Here is a 15887-nt window from a genome sequence, read left to right as displayed (position 1 = left end):
CGGGAGAACACTGGACAACTTCTTCCCCTGCAAGGAGTGGCTGGGGCTGTGTCAGACTCACCCCCAGAAACCTCTCCCAGCTGCAGGAAGCTCACCATTCTCCCCTGCTTCCTGCCCCCATCACTCCTTAGCTGCAGGGTAAGGGGTCACTGTATGGGTAGCTGCTCCACCATCTGTCCAACCCTGGTGCATCCAGACTTCCCATACCCAGACACCCCTGCCAAGCCTCATCCTGTACACCCAGAACCCCCCTAGCTCTCCATACCTGAACCCCACCTCACTGAACCTCAAGCCCTGCATCTGGAACCCCCTGCCTCCAGACCCCCAGACCTGCACCCAGATCACCCCCCCACTGAACCCCCTGTACTCAAGCCCCCACCCTGAAGAGCCTCACCCCCCCGCACCACCCTGAGTCCCCCATCCAGACCCCCATGCCAATGACCCCTAATTAGCTGCACCCAGACCCCCACCCCATCAAGTCCCACTCCCCAAGAACCCCACCCTCCCTGAGCCCCAATCACTCTAACCTGGAAGTCCCTGCACCTGAAACCCTCCCACAACAAGCCTCTGCATCCAGATTGCCCCCACAACTAACCCCCACCCCCAGCTGAGTTGCCTACACCCAGAATGTCCCACACAGAACACTCTCACCCACACCTGGATTCCCCACACTCTGAGCCCCATCACACTTGGAGCCTGCCTGGTTGAGACTCCCTGCTCCACACCTGGTACGCCTTGCTCAGAGGGGCAGGGCCCCAGGGTGTTTGTGGGGCAGGCCCTGGCCTTTGCTGTGCCAGGGTCAGGTGCAGCTTCACTGCTGAGTTCATGGCCCGGGGGGTGGGGCTTCAGGATGATCTCCCACTTTCATGTAGCCAGTGGTCTGTGCTCCCCACTGTCATGCTGGAGCCTCCACATTTATTTATTGACAAATAAAACTTGCAGAATTTTTTTTGGCACAGAATGCCCTCGGGAGTAAAAGTATTTCTCAAGCCATAGGTGGAGGAGGGAAGGAGCACCTGAGTAGAAGAGGAAGTAAGCAGGGGTGGGGGGGGACCAACCTTTTGTATTACTCATAGTTCTTTCTTTCTACTCCAACTTGAAACTGAGCTGATTTTGTCAGTGTCATTGCTTCCTTCCTTCCTTGCCTTGCTCCACCCTACCCAAGACACAAGAATCGGAGATCAGTGAAAACTGACTCGACCAGCCAGCTTTCACTCTGTTGTAGCATGTGGAACCACTGAGCAGCAACACAAACAATGGATATTTTTAAAATACACACGTAAGCCACGTTTACAACCACAAGTGCTACAGCAGCACAACCATAGCATCATAGTTATGCTTGTCATACCATAGTGTAGATTAGTGGTGCGCAAACTTTTCCAGTTTCGCCACTCCCCTGTACCATTAACAAAATCTGTTCGTGCCCCCATTTATTACTGCACAGCCAAGGCTTCCCCCAGCTCCACTACTGAGGAAGAGCGGGACCAGGACCGTAATGGGATTGGGGGAGGAGCTGATCTGGGAGTGGGGCTGGAAGCATGGTGCTCCCTCCCCATGTTCTCCCCCACCTCCATCCCCTCAAGGGTGCTGGCCTGGAGGCAGAGCAGGACTGGGGGCTGAATGGGGTTGGGGGAGGAGCACGGCTGGAGGCAGAGGTGGTCTGGGGGCGGAGTAGGGCTGGAAGCATGGTGCTCCCTCCCCATCCCCCATGGGGGCTGGCTCCGGCCCTGCCACACACCCACCAAACATTTTAGTGGGGCGTGACCCACAATTTAGGGTCCACTAGTGTAGATACACACTATTGTGATAGAAGGCGTTTTTCTCTAACTGTAGTAATGGTCCCTGAGTGATGATAGCTAGGTTGATGGAAACATTCTTCCATTGACTTGTCTGCACTTAAACCGCAAGTTTAGGTCAGCTTGGCAGTGGTGCTTACGGGTGTGGATTTGTTCCAATGGACTCAAGGTCATCCTTTCCTAGACATCACTCTACTCTACTCCCCATCAGAGTGCTGTTCTTTGTACCGACACCAGTAGCTGAGGCGTCTTATCCCTCCAGAGTCTGACCCTCCTGTTACAGATGTTCAGCAGACAACAGAGCAGATGGACTCTATAGTGCCTCCTCTCAACACTTACTCTGCACCAGATGAGGCCATTGTCTTGGAACCATCCTCCCCAGTACTGGATGTTACAAAATGTACCAGGAATTTATGAAAAGGTAGCCACTTCTGTACATATTCAGATTGAACTGGTCCAGGATAATCCACACAAATTAGTGGATATTTTGCATTCTGCAGGACGTACTAGAGTGGCTGTGCCTATTAAAGAGGCCACTTAGTCCATGAAAATTCTTTGGCAAACTCCCTATTCTGACACCCACTTCCAAGAGAACGGATAAGAGGTGCCAAGTTCCCCCACAGGACGTGAGGTTTTTTTATTCACATTTATGAATGCTGTGTAGGTGACCGTGCCCATTTTTAGGCAAAATTGATTTATTCTTTTGTTGCTGGCATGTGTGACCCTCTTTGTATGGGACGGGGGGGCCTACCAATATCCCACAATGAAACAAAGCTAAGACACCGGATGTACCCTCAACTCTTTTACCCACGCCTCACCATTCCTGCACCCACTGTACACGGCAGACTGGCCGCACCACATTTTCAACATACAAAATTCCACATTTGCTGCTGCTCCACTCCAAGTCTAAATTTGTCATCAATAAATGTCTTTTATTTTTCTCTCATGCTCGGTCAAGGGGGAACATATGGTTTGTAGTTTTTTGCGATACTAATAGAAACTATCATTGGGGGCGTGTGTGTGAGAGATAGATAGATATAGATATAGCATAAAACCAACTAATGTATAACTGGGAATTCAGAGAAATGGCAGAGGAAAAACATTTTGATATAACCTGTAGCTTTAATTTATTTCTTATAGTTCCTGTTGGAGAAAGTGCACCCTAATCAAAAGTTTGAAGTACTCAGGGTTTCTTACTTAGCTTTTACATTAGAGATCTCAAAGGTTTTAGGTGCCAATTTTAAAATCAAATGTCCAAAGTTAATCCAATATTTACCAAATATTACTGCCCCTTGGCCTTCTTGATATAGTCATCTGTTGAGAGTGGAAAAAGAGTTGGAAATACAGCTCAACTGCAGTGTTTAGCACTAAAAGCTTTCCTTGAAATTTTATTTCATGGGATATCTAACAGATTAAACAAAGGTCTGTGAAGAAGATTTAAAATTTTCTAATCTTGATTGGGAATTTTTGGGGAACATATAAATTAGAATTTATTACCCATGGTTTCCTCTCAAATTCATTTCTGTAGAGAAGTCTCGTTTAATTAAGAAAAAAAGCTGTTCTTACTCTGAGGGTACATCAGTGACGTCATATTACTTCCTTGAAGTGACTAGTTTATCCAGTAATCTAAATCATGCCATTCCTGTCACCAGGGATCTTGTTGCATTTGATGATTATTAGTGAGAAATGGAAGAGGTGGTATGTGGAGGAGGCGAACTGGTACTGCTTTTTAGGATTTGAACAGGTGACCCAGAATCCAAAAAAAATATCCTTTAATTACTTTAGGAGGGGTGGGATGTTCGTGTTAAGACATTTCTTCAGTTTTATTCAAGATCACAGCTTCCAAATAAACAGTCTTTTAGTTGCACAGTGGTGACATTTTAAAGGGCACTGAGCCAAAATGGAAAGATACTAGTCTAGTATGGTTTAATAGGTTAGCAGGAAAATAATAAGATTTTAAATTATCACTTAATTGTGTTACTTGGAATTTATAATTTATCATTAAACTTACTCATTATGCCTTCTTAATGGGCTGTTGTCACACTGAATTGTAGGGACAAAGACAAAATCTAATTCACTTCTACAATTTGAGCTGCAAAAGAACTGAAGAATTAAATTAAATGATTGGACTTAATCAGAAAATTATTCAAGCATAGATACTACAAGCCTGTCCTGGGAGCCTTTCAGTTCTAACAAATGAAAGAATGGGTGCTGGAACTGTTAAATTCCCAAACTGCCTATAACAATTCAGAACCTTGTCCAAAACTGAAATCTCGACCTAACCTCACTTATTTTTCCCCTCAAGGATGTATTGTTAAACAGTTTTAATAAGCATACTGTTGGCCCACATTCTTGTCAATGAATAAACAATCTGAAATATATTTTGATGATGAATTGCCACATTCCAGAAACCTGCTGACTGTTGTTGTCAAAGAATGGAGAACTGTAAAATGAGACCTGTTAACTTTGAAAAATTGGAATGATTTCTGAAAGAACTTGATTATTTGTTTAGTTTTGAACAGAGGCTTTCAGGAGTCCTGTCGGGGAAGGGAGGGGCACAATGAAGGATAGAGGACTTGAACTATAAAATGTTCAGTATTAATATAATTTTAAAAGGTTACCAAGGATGTAATAACCTTATATTGACAAGTTGCTTATGAAGTTCTCCTAATTCTTGTACCAGAAGAACAATTTTACTTGAACTTTTTCCAGCGGGTTTACCAATTTCTCTGAAAAGTCTATGAATATATAAAAGGAGCAGATCTGAAGGTGAGTAATGTGTTGACATTGGTGAATGGGTTTTACTGCTATTCCTTGTGCATCAGCAAAATTGTTTAGTGCATTTTAGTTGGTTATACTTATGTGTATAATCATAATCAATAAATCAGTAAATGTTAAGGTAGAGACAAGTCAATATATGGCAGGTTATTACAAATGGAAGGTGTGGCACAACAATGTAAACTAATGGCACCTTATGCTACCATTTATAGTTAAATTTATGTGGGTAATATCAGCTCTAATCTAGCATTCACCTACAAAGTGGAGTTATATCGGATTATTTGTTCCCGATTAACTATGTGTGTACAAGTTTTCATTCCAGAAAAAGTGTGTCATCCCAAATTAGCCTCTTCCAAAGTTACTCTAATGCCAAAAATACAAAGGCATTCACTACATTGTTTTATAATGGAGTGGGAATGAGAGATACAGAGCTTAACTTTCTCTGTTTTGGAGGATCCTAGTTATTTGCATACCTTTCTGACCATGAATATTTATGCTGAGTTGGCCAAAACTGGCAGCAATCTGGCTAATTTATATTCACTATGGAACCTACTAAGCCATTGACATATCCATGAAGTTAATTGCCTAAACTTTCCAAGGGAAAGATAAGGGAGGAGAAAATATCCTTGTCTCATGCTATATTGAGTATAAAGTGCACTCTTATTTTATCCATAAACAATCAGTTTAGTGTGCCTGAAGATACATGTGTCCAGAATACTCCAGCTGTAATTATGGCACAGCATCAGGTGTCCATAAGTAAGGTTGCAACTGATTCCATTACAAGCCCAATTTTGGCCACCTTTTAAAATTTACAAATTCTGTTTGCCTTAAAATGGGCAAACTGGGACAGAAATACAATTTATTTTTACCAAATTCCAAGCAAATTTGACAACACTTTCAGAAATAACTCTCTAAAAATTGTTTGTTTCAGACAACTCTTCCGTTTTCCACTCTATAACCAAAACCGCCCAAGAGTGAGAATTTTGTTTGCTGGACTCTGCATGAATGAGAGTTAATGTACAGAACCAAAGTTTTGATCAAAATTTCTAACTCAAATATTGACTAACTCTTGAATTTAAATACAGCTTTAAATTAGTGACAAAGCAATGTTCAACTTGATCTCTGGAACTCCTAGGCCAGCGTGGTGGTGGTGCTGAGGTCCAGCGGACTTCTGCTGGAAGCAGAACAAGTTGGGGCATGCTTTTGTGAACGTCATGAGATTTGCATGGTGGGAGTAGAGACTGGCAGGAAATTTTAATGGAACCTTGAATTGCTGCTGCTTTTGAAGTATCTTTTTGTGAACACCTGAAGGACTTACACAACAAGGCTGTAAAAGCCGCTAAATTCATTTGCACACTGATTCACTTAACACATGGTATCTGTCAGTGTTCAGAGGCTAAAGCTTTCAGTTGCTAGGTGACAATGACCTGGTTTTATTTTGGGTGGTATACATCAGCTGAGGGAAATACAGCTGGTATATTGCAATAATTAGGGGTTTTTTGTGTTCATCTAGTGAATTCACAGGTGAATACTTACCTTGGTCCTGTTAAAGGAGTAGCATTAATTATCCCTTTTCTTTCAACCTGATTTGGTTGGCTGTTTTCAGTACATCCTTAAGTTTACAGAAAATGAAAGATGCTTCAAAAACTGCCATTTAGGTTTTAGATTGGTGTTGATCATATGATGCTGACTCTCTTCTACAGGTGTCCAGGCTCCTCATTGTAAAGAGCCTGAAGACCTGTAAAAGCTGCTAGAAACAAGCAGAACAAGTTAGCCTAGCTATCTCTATTGGTTAGTGGGGGTCATTGGTATGGTAGCTGCCATACGAAAGGAAAAGGGGGTGGAAATAGGAGCCATTCTTGGCTGTTACTGGAGCTGCCATCCACCAACAGAAGAATGCCCAGAAAAGGAGAAAATGAGGCAGCTAAGCAGCATGTACAGTAGGGTTAGAAGGCTGCACAGTTGGTTTAGAGGAAAATGGAATCGAGCTGCATGAAAATATGTTCAGAGGGAGAGGAGCAAAGGGAGATTGACTATCTTCAAAGAACAAACATTTATTGGATTACATATGTCTTAAAAATACTCAATACTTAACTTCCTAAGTAAGCAGTTGTTGTATTTGACATACAGATGTTGTTCAGTCACGAGAAGGGAGGTAGACTGCAAGCAATCTCTGGAATGTTGTCTACATCTGAAAAAGCAGAGGGACTCCAGTCTCTTGGTTTTTTCTTAAGTGGTAACTTAATGTTTTCTGAGATGTTGGACCTTCTGTTTCACTTTTTAAAGGATTTTGCATAAATAAGGAAATCTAACATGTTTTACTTTGTTTTTTATAAGGGTGAAGATGTCAACCGGACACTGGAAGGTGGGAGGAAACCTCTTCACTATGCAGCAGATTGTGGGCAGCTTGAGATTCTGGAATTTCTGCTATTAAAAGGAGCTGATATTAATGTATGTTTAGCAAATTGCAGGCAGACTTTGACTTACATTGTGTGCCTTGTGTAATTATTTGGGTTAGATGTGTAAAGAGCTTTTTGTGAAAGACTCATTGTGAAAGACTGAGGCAAATGTATCAAATGAAATATATCAATTTCATATAATAGATCACTGAAATGTTTTAAGAACAAAACAGAGTCTTGAAGCTTAAACTGACATTTACATATACATTTTATAGCATGTAAATTACACACAATGCAGAAATCACGTTCCATTTGCTAGTTTCCATTAAAAATACAGACTGTCTGGTCAGTGAAAACCAGGATTCAGCAGTCTCATCTGGCCTTTTTGAGAGTTTAAGGTATTGTGAAGTTGTTATACATTGCTATATTGGGAGAAGATTCTTGTTTAAACTTAAATTATGACAGAGTGGTGTCTGAGGCAAACTTTTATCTCCTATTCAGCCAGAGATTTGTGAGGACTACAACTAGCACCTGTAAACCATATAGTTCAATAATTCTGCACACTTTAAAACCCCCGAACTTTAGAAAGTTGTTTGGAATTGACCGGTTAACTTACAAGTCTCTCTTCTTTGTTTCCTTGCGTTGGGGAGAGGTGGACACTTCCTTTTCGCTTGTGTTTTCTCTTCTGCTTTCCTTTTTGTTCTTATATCTTGCTGTGAACCTGTAGCTATTCTGTATAGTTTGGCATTAATATATCTCTAACTATTGCCCTTTCACCCCGGGGGTGGGGGGACGGGACGGGGACCTAAATAGACTTTCCAGCAAGAGAAATAAAACAAACTTGGTGTTTTGTTGCCAAGCTGTTGTGGAGATATGAGCCAAGAAAGTTTTCCAGAAAGTTATCAGTCTGCAACAGGAAAATCCTTTTAAAACAGTAACTTTGAAATTCCTGACTTTTCTTGTTTTTTCAGGAGGGTGGGCGCATTAAAAGATCAGCTTAGTTTTTTGTTAACTTTTCATTATAGTAAAAATCAATGTACATAACGTAAAGGCTGAAATGTTACCTTTTTAAATACAAGTGTGAACTTGTGCTTCAATAATTGTCTTGGTTCCTGTCTTTACAGGCTCCAGATAAACATCATATCACACCACTTCTATCAGCAGTCTATGAGGGTCATGTCACTTGTGTGAAATTGCTTCTGTCAAAGGTGAGACTTAAATAAATGTTTACCCAATGCTTGCTCTTATAACTTGCTCATTGATGAAGTTCAGTACTCTGACTTTAACAGTAACAAGGTGGAACAAAAAGAAAAAGAGTACTTGTGTCACCTTTGAGACTAACCAATTTATTTGAGCATAAGCTTTCGTGAGCTAGAGCTCACTTCATCGGATGTATTCAGTGGAACGCGTGGGTTCAAAATAACTGAACAGGATAGTCATTCATGTTATCAGACCAGAGGCCGGCACTTCATTATGCAGAAACCAATATTTGGTGCTGCTACTTACTTGCTGCACATGGGCTAAGGGAGCAGGTTAAAAAAAAAAGTGATTTTGTCTGCTCATTTTATGTAAGATTACCATTTGGTATTTTGTATTTTGGTAGATGCAACACTTGGTTGTTTTTTCAGAGTCCAGCATATTTGCTGGAAGGGTGACCGGGGAAAAGTCCTATTTAAAAATTTCCCTTTTCTCTAACTATCTTTTTAATCCTGAAATGTCTTTTGATCCCCCTACTCTTATTTGGGCACTGTTATCCAGAGCCCTACAGTCTGTATTGGTTGCAATAGAAATAGAAAATCTGTTTAGTCAGTAGAATTTAGTTATAATGAGAAGTGATTTTACTGAACCTTTAAGATCACTGTCAAAATGGAGTACAACTTTCTCAGTTGAATGACTTGCAGGTATAGATGTACTGTCAGGCTTAGCCTCTTTGCTGACATCGTACAGTTTCTGTAACTTCATTATTACAGAACTGATGTACTTTCAGAAACTATTAAATGCATAAATTAAGATTGCTCTAAATTTATTCCTGATACCAACTTAATGAATGAAATCTGAAATCAGTGCTATTATGATCTCCCCCTTCCTGGTGCATACCTTGTTCAACACTTGTTCAACCTTTTACCCCTTAGCTTCCTCTCAGGACACATGCCTGTAAAATATCAGGTGATCTTGGCTGCTTTTCCTAACTCTATTTGGAGGCCCTGCAGATCTCTTCAAAACCCCATCAGTTAATTCCACCTTCAACTTCTGGATTTGAAAAACCACCAAATTTGTAATTACTTTTATTAAACACAATAGCTTTCACTAATCCTTCTACTACTTACTCCACTAGGGAAAGCGTAATCTTATAAGAGCCCAGCAATGCTTCGTTTCCTGATCACAGTCCAGCTCCCTATCTCGTCTATGATCCATCTTCTTCAGGAACCAACCGACAATCCTTCAAATTCAAAACCCGCAAAGTTCCAAACTGGCAGTCTGCGTGGAGCTTCCATTCAGGAGTCCAAGCTCCTGTGTTTTTGTGCACCCAGCTGCATATATTCTTTTTTGGTCTTTGTTCCACAACTTACCATGGTTTACAATTTTGCTTAATGCTTATCTGCAGCATCTCATTATACAATTTCTATTCTTTGGGGAATTTGCGCAGAATTCATGTCCCCCACGGATTTCTTTGCTTCCCTGCAGAAAAATGACTTTCTGACAGGGAAGCAAAGGAAAGCTGCAAGAACAGTTACGCACCACTTCCTAGCTGCGCAGGTACATTGTTTCAGGCACCCAGAGGAGCTGGCAGAGAGGTAAATCACCTCAGGGCTGGGGACACCCCACCCAGTGGCTCCTACCCCTGAGCCAGGATCATCTGCTAGTCCTGGCTGGGCTGGAGGCAGGGGAGGACGGGATTTCCTCTTCCCCTGCTAGAGTGGCTGTGTCAGACCCACCCCCAAAAACCTCCCCCAGCTGCAGGAATCTCCGTATCCTCTCCTGCTTCCTGCCTCCATCACTCCTCAGCTGTGGGGGTAGGGGTCACTGTATGGGGAGCTGCTCCCCCATCCACCCAGTCCCCATGCATCTGGACCTCCCATACCCAGACACCCCTGCCAAGCATCACCCTGTAAACCCAGAGCCCCCCAGCCCTCCATACCCACGCCCACCCCACTGAATCTCAACCCCTACAACTAGAGCATCTCTGCACCCATGTCTCCAGACCCCCACCCCTGCACCCAGGCCATCCCCCCCTCATACCCCCACCGTGACAAGCCTCACCCCCATGCACCACCCTGAGCCCCCACATCGCTGCACCATGGCAAGTATGATCACAGCTAATGGAATATGAATTCTAAAAGAATACATGAATATTAAGACTACACGTCTTTGGTTTTTATCACAGTAGTACTGCCAAGTTAATTTCCTTTTTAAACTTTTCTGATGTGGTGAAGTACTATAGCACTTCTCATACACAAGTTACGGAAATGCAGTCTCAATGAAATTACTATAAGGTGAGTGCACAACAAGTTGAAAAATGGTACTCAAAGTAGTTATCAATGGTTCGCTGTCAAACTGGGAGAGCAGATATATTGTGGTTCTGCAGGGGTCAGTCCTGGATCTGCTACTATTCAATATTTATATTAGACTTGGATGATGGAGTGGAGAGTATCCTTAAAAAAAAAAAAAAAATCTGCAGATGAGACAAATCTGGGAGGGGTTGAAAGCACTTTGGAGGACAGGATTAGAATTCAAAACAAGCAAGACAAATTGGAGGATTAGTCTGAATTCAACAAGATGAAGTTCATTAAAAACAAGTGCAGAGTATTATACTTTAGGAAGAAAAAATCAAATACCCAACTACAAAACGGGGAATAACTAGCTAGGGGTGGTACTGCAAAAAGGGATGTGGTAGTTTATAGTCATTTGCAATTTGAGTAGTCAGTGTGATGTAGTTGTGAAAAAGGCTAGTGTTGTTCTGAAGTGTATTGACAGGAGTGTTGTATGTGAGACGCGGAAGGTAATTGTCCCACTCTCCTTGGCACTGGTAAGACCTCAACTGAAGTGTTGTGTCCAGTTCAGAGGAGAGCAACAAAAATAATAAAATTTCAAAAATCTGACCTATGAGAGAAAGTTAAAACCTGGTAATGTTTCCTTTTGAGAAAAAGGAGAATGAGGGGGGATCTGATAAGCCTTCAAATATATTAAGGGCTGCTATAAAGAGGATTGTGATTAGAGGACACAGAGATCAACCAAAGATAGGACAAGAAGTAATCAACTTAATCTTCAGCAAAGGTTAGATATTAGGAAAACTTTCTGACTAAAGGGTAGTTGGTCTCTGAAGTAGACTTCCAAAGTAGGTTGTGGAAGTCTCATCAGTGGGGATTTTTAAGAACAGGTTGGACAAAAACCTGTCGGGGGTGGTATAGGTTTACTTGTCCAGCCTGAGCTGAGACAGGACCGTGATGACTTTTTGAGGTCCCTTCCAGCCTTGCATTATTGTGATTCTGGAAGGGGTGTGAGATTTTCCTTAATTAGCCAAAAGCTTCAGGTGCATTTTATCCAAGTTAAACATTGACCCTCGCTGTTGTCCGAGTCAGGCTTTTTCATAAATATATCACTGTCCACCTGGTGGATGATAGAGTTGTGACTATACATTTTGCGTCCTGAAAGCAAATGTCAACCAATTCTTACACAGTAACAGATAAGCTGGATATGGCCATAATGCCGTTACAACCGTGTGTGTGTGTACCTCCAGATTAATTACAAATCTGCAGTACCAACTTCGTGTAAACAACAAGTTTACCGTGAAACTCATTCACCGAAGCTTACTGCGCTGTGTTTTGACAAACACAATGCAGACACTGGTTTTCATCAGCCATTGTTAGCTCATGACTTAAAAGAACTTCATATTTTATGACCAAATGTCTTAAGTAGTATGTTTTCCAATACACCGAATCCGCCTAAGATTTTTCTGATTGTTTGTGTGAAATGCTTACATTCTAATAAACAAGCCCAAGGCAACCAAGTAATTCAGGGAAAGAAGCACCAGTTTTCTAATTCTTCAGGCAGAGTTTAGTGTTGCCAATGTTTCCTCTTCCCTCAATTAGCTAATACCAATGGAAGCAATGGATTCAAATGTTGCATTTACTGGGACTCAGCTGAAGTTGAATTTTCTGACCAGATCAGTTAAATGTCTGAGGCGGTGTTCTCTGTGATAAGACAGACCTGTTCAATGTATTAAACACCTTAGAACCCTCGTCCAAGTGACACATTGCCATGCTTTGTCTGTTCTGTGGTCTGAATTACTCATGCTCTTGAGGTAGTTACTTAAACTGTGAAACGATCTTAAAATGTAGTAAAGTCTGCATGTGACTAACTTAAAGCTAAATAATTTATATTTTGAAAAATGACTGGAGGAGGGAAGGCCATTTTACAGGCTATAGATCAAGCAGAGAATCAAGAATATATAGGAGTTGTGAAAGGGGAGACTTCATAATGGGGTTTAGAGTGTGCAAAGCAGAGTTTCCAGCTTAATGATGGCTGGATCTGACACTGTGTGTTGTTTATTTTGAAACACTTCTAAAAGACTTCACATCAGAGCCCACAGAGGACTGACTGCTTAGCTTTTGTGTGTGGCTAAACAAGACCGTCACATTCATTACCAATCCAACTTTTATTTTGGTTGTGTAATATTTCCTCTTGCAAAAGAGATCCTTTGATATTGATTCTCCTGTGTCCCTACCATCAAATCTTTCAGGGTTGTGAGCTGGAGTTGTATTTAACTGCCTCTGCAAAAATAGTGAAGTAATGTTGCAGAAAGAAAGTAAGAGCTTAAATAATTCCAAATATAGTAAAGACGTGGATTTAGAGTTTGTAATTTTTTTTTTTTTTTTTACAATGGGAGGGAATCCATTCTACCCTGTCTGAAGACCTGTATCATATGTTCTGTCAAAGCTATAAGTGGCAAATAGGTTGCTATACAAACGGTGTTCAGAACCTGTTATTCTGTTGGAAACAGAAATAAGGTTAGCTTTTGAGATGGAGGGCCTCTTTTTCAGATGTCAGCTTGAACATAAGAGAACATTTTCACAAAAAATGAATTTTTGTCTGGTAATCCTATGTAATTAATGGATTCCTTTTCCTTGGGTGAGCTGAAGAAAGTTAGATCAAGACCTTTGAAGACACCAGGGGGTAGAATTGATGCTGTCCCAGATAACGCTAACGGGTGATGGTTCTTCCAGAATAGTATAAATGTCAGCTAGAAGACCAATAAACTTGTTGCAGACTGGTGAACAATAGTGACAGATTTGCCTTCTGGGCCAATTCTCCATAAATTTAGTAATCCTGCTGCTACGAAAGATACTATTTTAGCTGCACCCCCCACTGTCTCAGCATGCTACATTTCAATTACTGTTGCCTATTCAGGTTGAAAACTTCTCTTCTGTTGCTTGATTTTTGAATCCCAGCTGACTCAATCCCTAGAACTTGATATGCCCTACCCATTTCTCCACACACATTCAATATCAGCCCTATTGTCAAATACAAAATTGGAGGGGAGAGGATCAGAACTTAACTACCTTGTTAAATAATGTTTGTTTATTTTCAAGATGAGGACATTCTAAAACGTTAACTTATGCACTTCCTGACTTCTTTGCTCTGAGCTGTGCTACCTTAACTTTGCATAACTAACTAATATTTTTGCATTTAATAATGTGTCTAAGTGGATAGTTGATATAAGTAAAGAAACGTAACGGTTTAGTGAAGTAAGAAGAATATAGGCCACTTTCATACCTGTGCCTGAATTGTGGTAATTAAAATAGAATAAGGAATCCAGTGAAGAATAACTAGGAAGTATCTAGTAAGTGAAAAGGTGCTGAAGCATGTGACCCATAAATGCCCCCATACCAATTAATTTCCTACCACTTGCTGCAGTATGTGGTTACTCAAGATTTTATTTAAAACCAGAGGTTTTTACTGTGTCAGTACATTACTTTTTATATAAGACTCTGAGAAGGCCTTGGTTAGAGTACCTTCTGTGCACCAAGAACTGCTCAAAGAGTGAGTGCAAAATGTATGCTACTATGAAAGTGTAGTTTATATAGAAGAAAGTTCGGCTTAGTCAAGGTGACCTACAGTAATCGAAAGCTTTAAAAATTTTGGAGGAGAATGATTTAACCGGTGCAGGAAAACTGTTTGCTCTTACACAGAGCATAAAAACAGAGCTTTAAAGATTACTCTATTTGGCAGCAGTAAAAGCATATAGGCACAACTTATTCGCGTAGGCTACTAAATGTATGGAAGAAGTTAAGGTCCATTGAAGCAAGAAGCTTTCAAGCTGTGATCCATCAAGATGAGATCGTAACTGCAAAAATGTTGACAGCCTCTTGAAATTGCAGAACAAAGAAAGTCTGGACCATTTGGTTTTTAATACTTCACAGTTAATCAAACTACAGTGTCGAAACGTTGGGAGACATCAAAAGAAACCTTGAGCCTTTCAAAGTTTGTAGTTAGTGTATGCAGGTAAGACCCAATTATATCAAATGCAGAGTTATCCAAAACTATCTTGGCCCTCATAATTGAGACTTCTGTAAAATTTGTACAGCAGCCTACATGTGTATACATAACTCTGAAGTCTAATTGGGGTTTATCTGTAATATTTAGCTATGTATTGGAAATCTGAGCTTGTCTGTGGCATACACCGATATAAAAATTCCTGTACATCATAGCTGACTGCTTCCAATACAGTCTTAATTAGAATTTTTTTTGGCCTCTGTTAAAATAGGCTTTCTCCAAATTGTCCAGTTTGTGTTGGCTCTCTCACTAGCAGTCATTGTGGGTGGGTTTTTTTAACTCCTAAAATTAGGTGAATGCTTACTTAGTTTTTGGATCTAGTCCCTTTTGAACATTTATAACATGGACATCTGTCCATTAATTCACCTTCTGGAGGCATCTGGCATTGATCGATAAAAATCAGGGAAACTAACTTGAGGCTGAATGTTTATCCTTCACCTGCCTTGTTAGAGTCAATAAGACACATATAAATAATTGTTTGGTATTGCCTTCAATACCTGGACACAAGGGGGAAGATGGAGCATTTTAAGTGAAATTTAATTTTTACCTCTGAATTTTCTACCTCTTGCTGTTTTTCAACCCAGCCCTTTAAAACTTTCATGCATTTTTTTTTTTAATGAAAATATTGTGAGGTACAATTTCTTTAGTGAGTAATATAATGAGAGTCTACATTTTAAACTTCTCCTGATTAGATGTGGTGTACCCTTTTAAAGCTGTCACGTATCTTGGCAAAACTCAGTATAACCTCTGGAGGGACAAAATAGATAAGAATATCTACAGAAGTTGTAAATCAGAATTGCGTTGTACTGCTGCGTGTGAAATTTACATAGCAACTGTCCAGTATTATCTGCTCTTATTGTTAGATGTACAAAATATTACAATAAGCTGAATGTAAATAGGGTTAACAAATGTGCAAGACAACATAACTAAAATACTAGTTACTGCAAAAAACACTTTTTTTAAAACAGCTTACCTCATTCACTATGCTAATGCTAATGATGTAGCTCTTGGCTCACTTCATATACTCTAGGTGGCAATGGCAATATAATAGTGTACCAAGTTTTAAAGATGGCTAACCCAGATTAAAAATTTCTAACTATTGGACATTTACCTACCTACAGGCAGCCACTGCTGGCTCTGCTTTGTCCTCTCTTCCAGTTAAATAAGGGGCTCCATTTCTTTGCCTCTCATCTGCTGCAGGAGAATCATTTTCCTGGCCCTCCCTAAAATTCTATGGCCAGCACTGGTCCTGTGATCGGAAATCAGATATATTGCACTTTTTGAATAGGCAGAAGTCTGCTTGCTATGCCTATAACTGAATGCTACATGGTTGTAACATGGTTTCTGATTCCAGATTGAA

At 40.7% G+C, this 15887-nt stretch overlaps 1 protein-coding gene across 1 annotated transcript in view; it reads left to right on the top strand.

Annotated features, from left to right (window-relative positions):
• MTPN (myotrophin) overlaps positions 1–15887 on the top strand; it is a 54222-nt gene that overhangs the window by 19041 nt on the left and 19294 nt on the right. Inside the window, exons 2-3 of the mRNA XM_084635916.1 lie at positions 6912–7025; positions 8098–8181. Of these exons, the coding sequence (XP_084492042.1) occupies positions 6912–7025; positions 8098–8181 (198 nt within the window). The remainder of the gene's footprint in view (positions 1–6911; positions 7026–8097; positions 8182–15887) is intronic.

Source organism: Lepidochelys olivacea, assembly GCF_965140295.1.
Source record: "Lepidochelys olivacea isolate rLepOli2 genome assembly, chromosome: 1".
Taxonomy (NCBI): Eukaryota; Metazoa; Chordata; order Testudines; family Cheloniidae; genus Lepidochelys; species Lepidochelys olivacea.
Note: the sequence above shows the minus strand (reverse complement) of the source record. Positions and strands in the feature narration are given on the sequence as shown.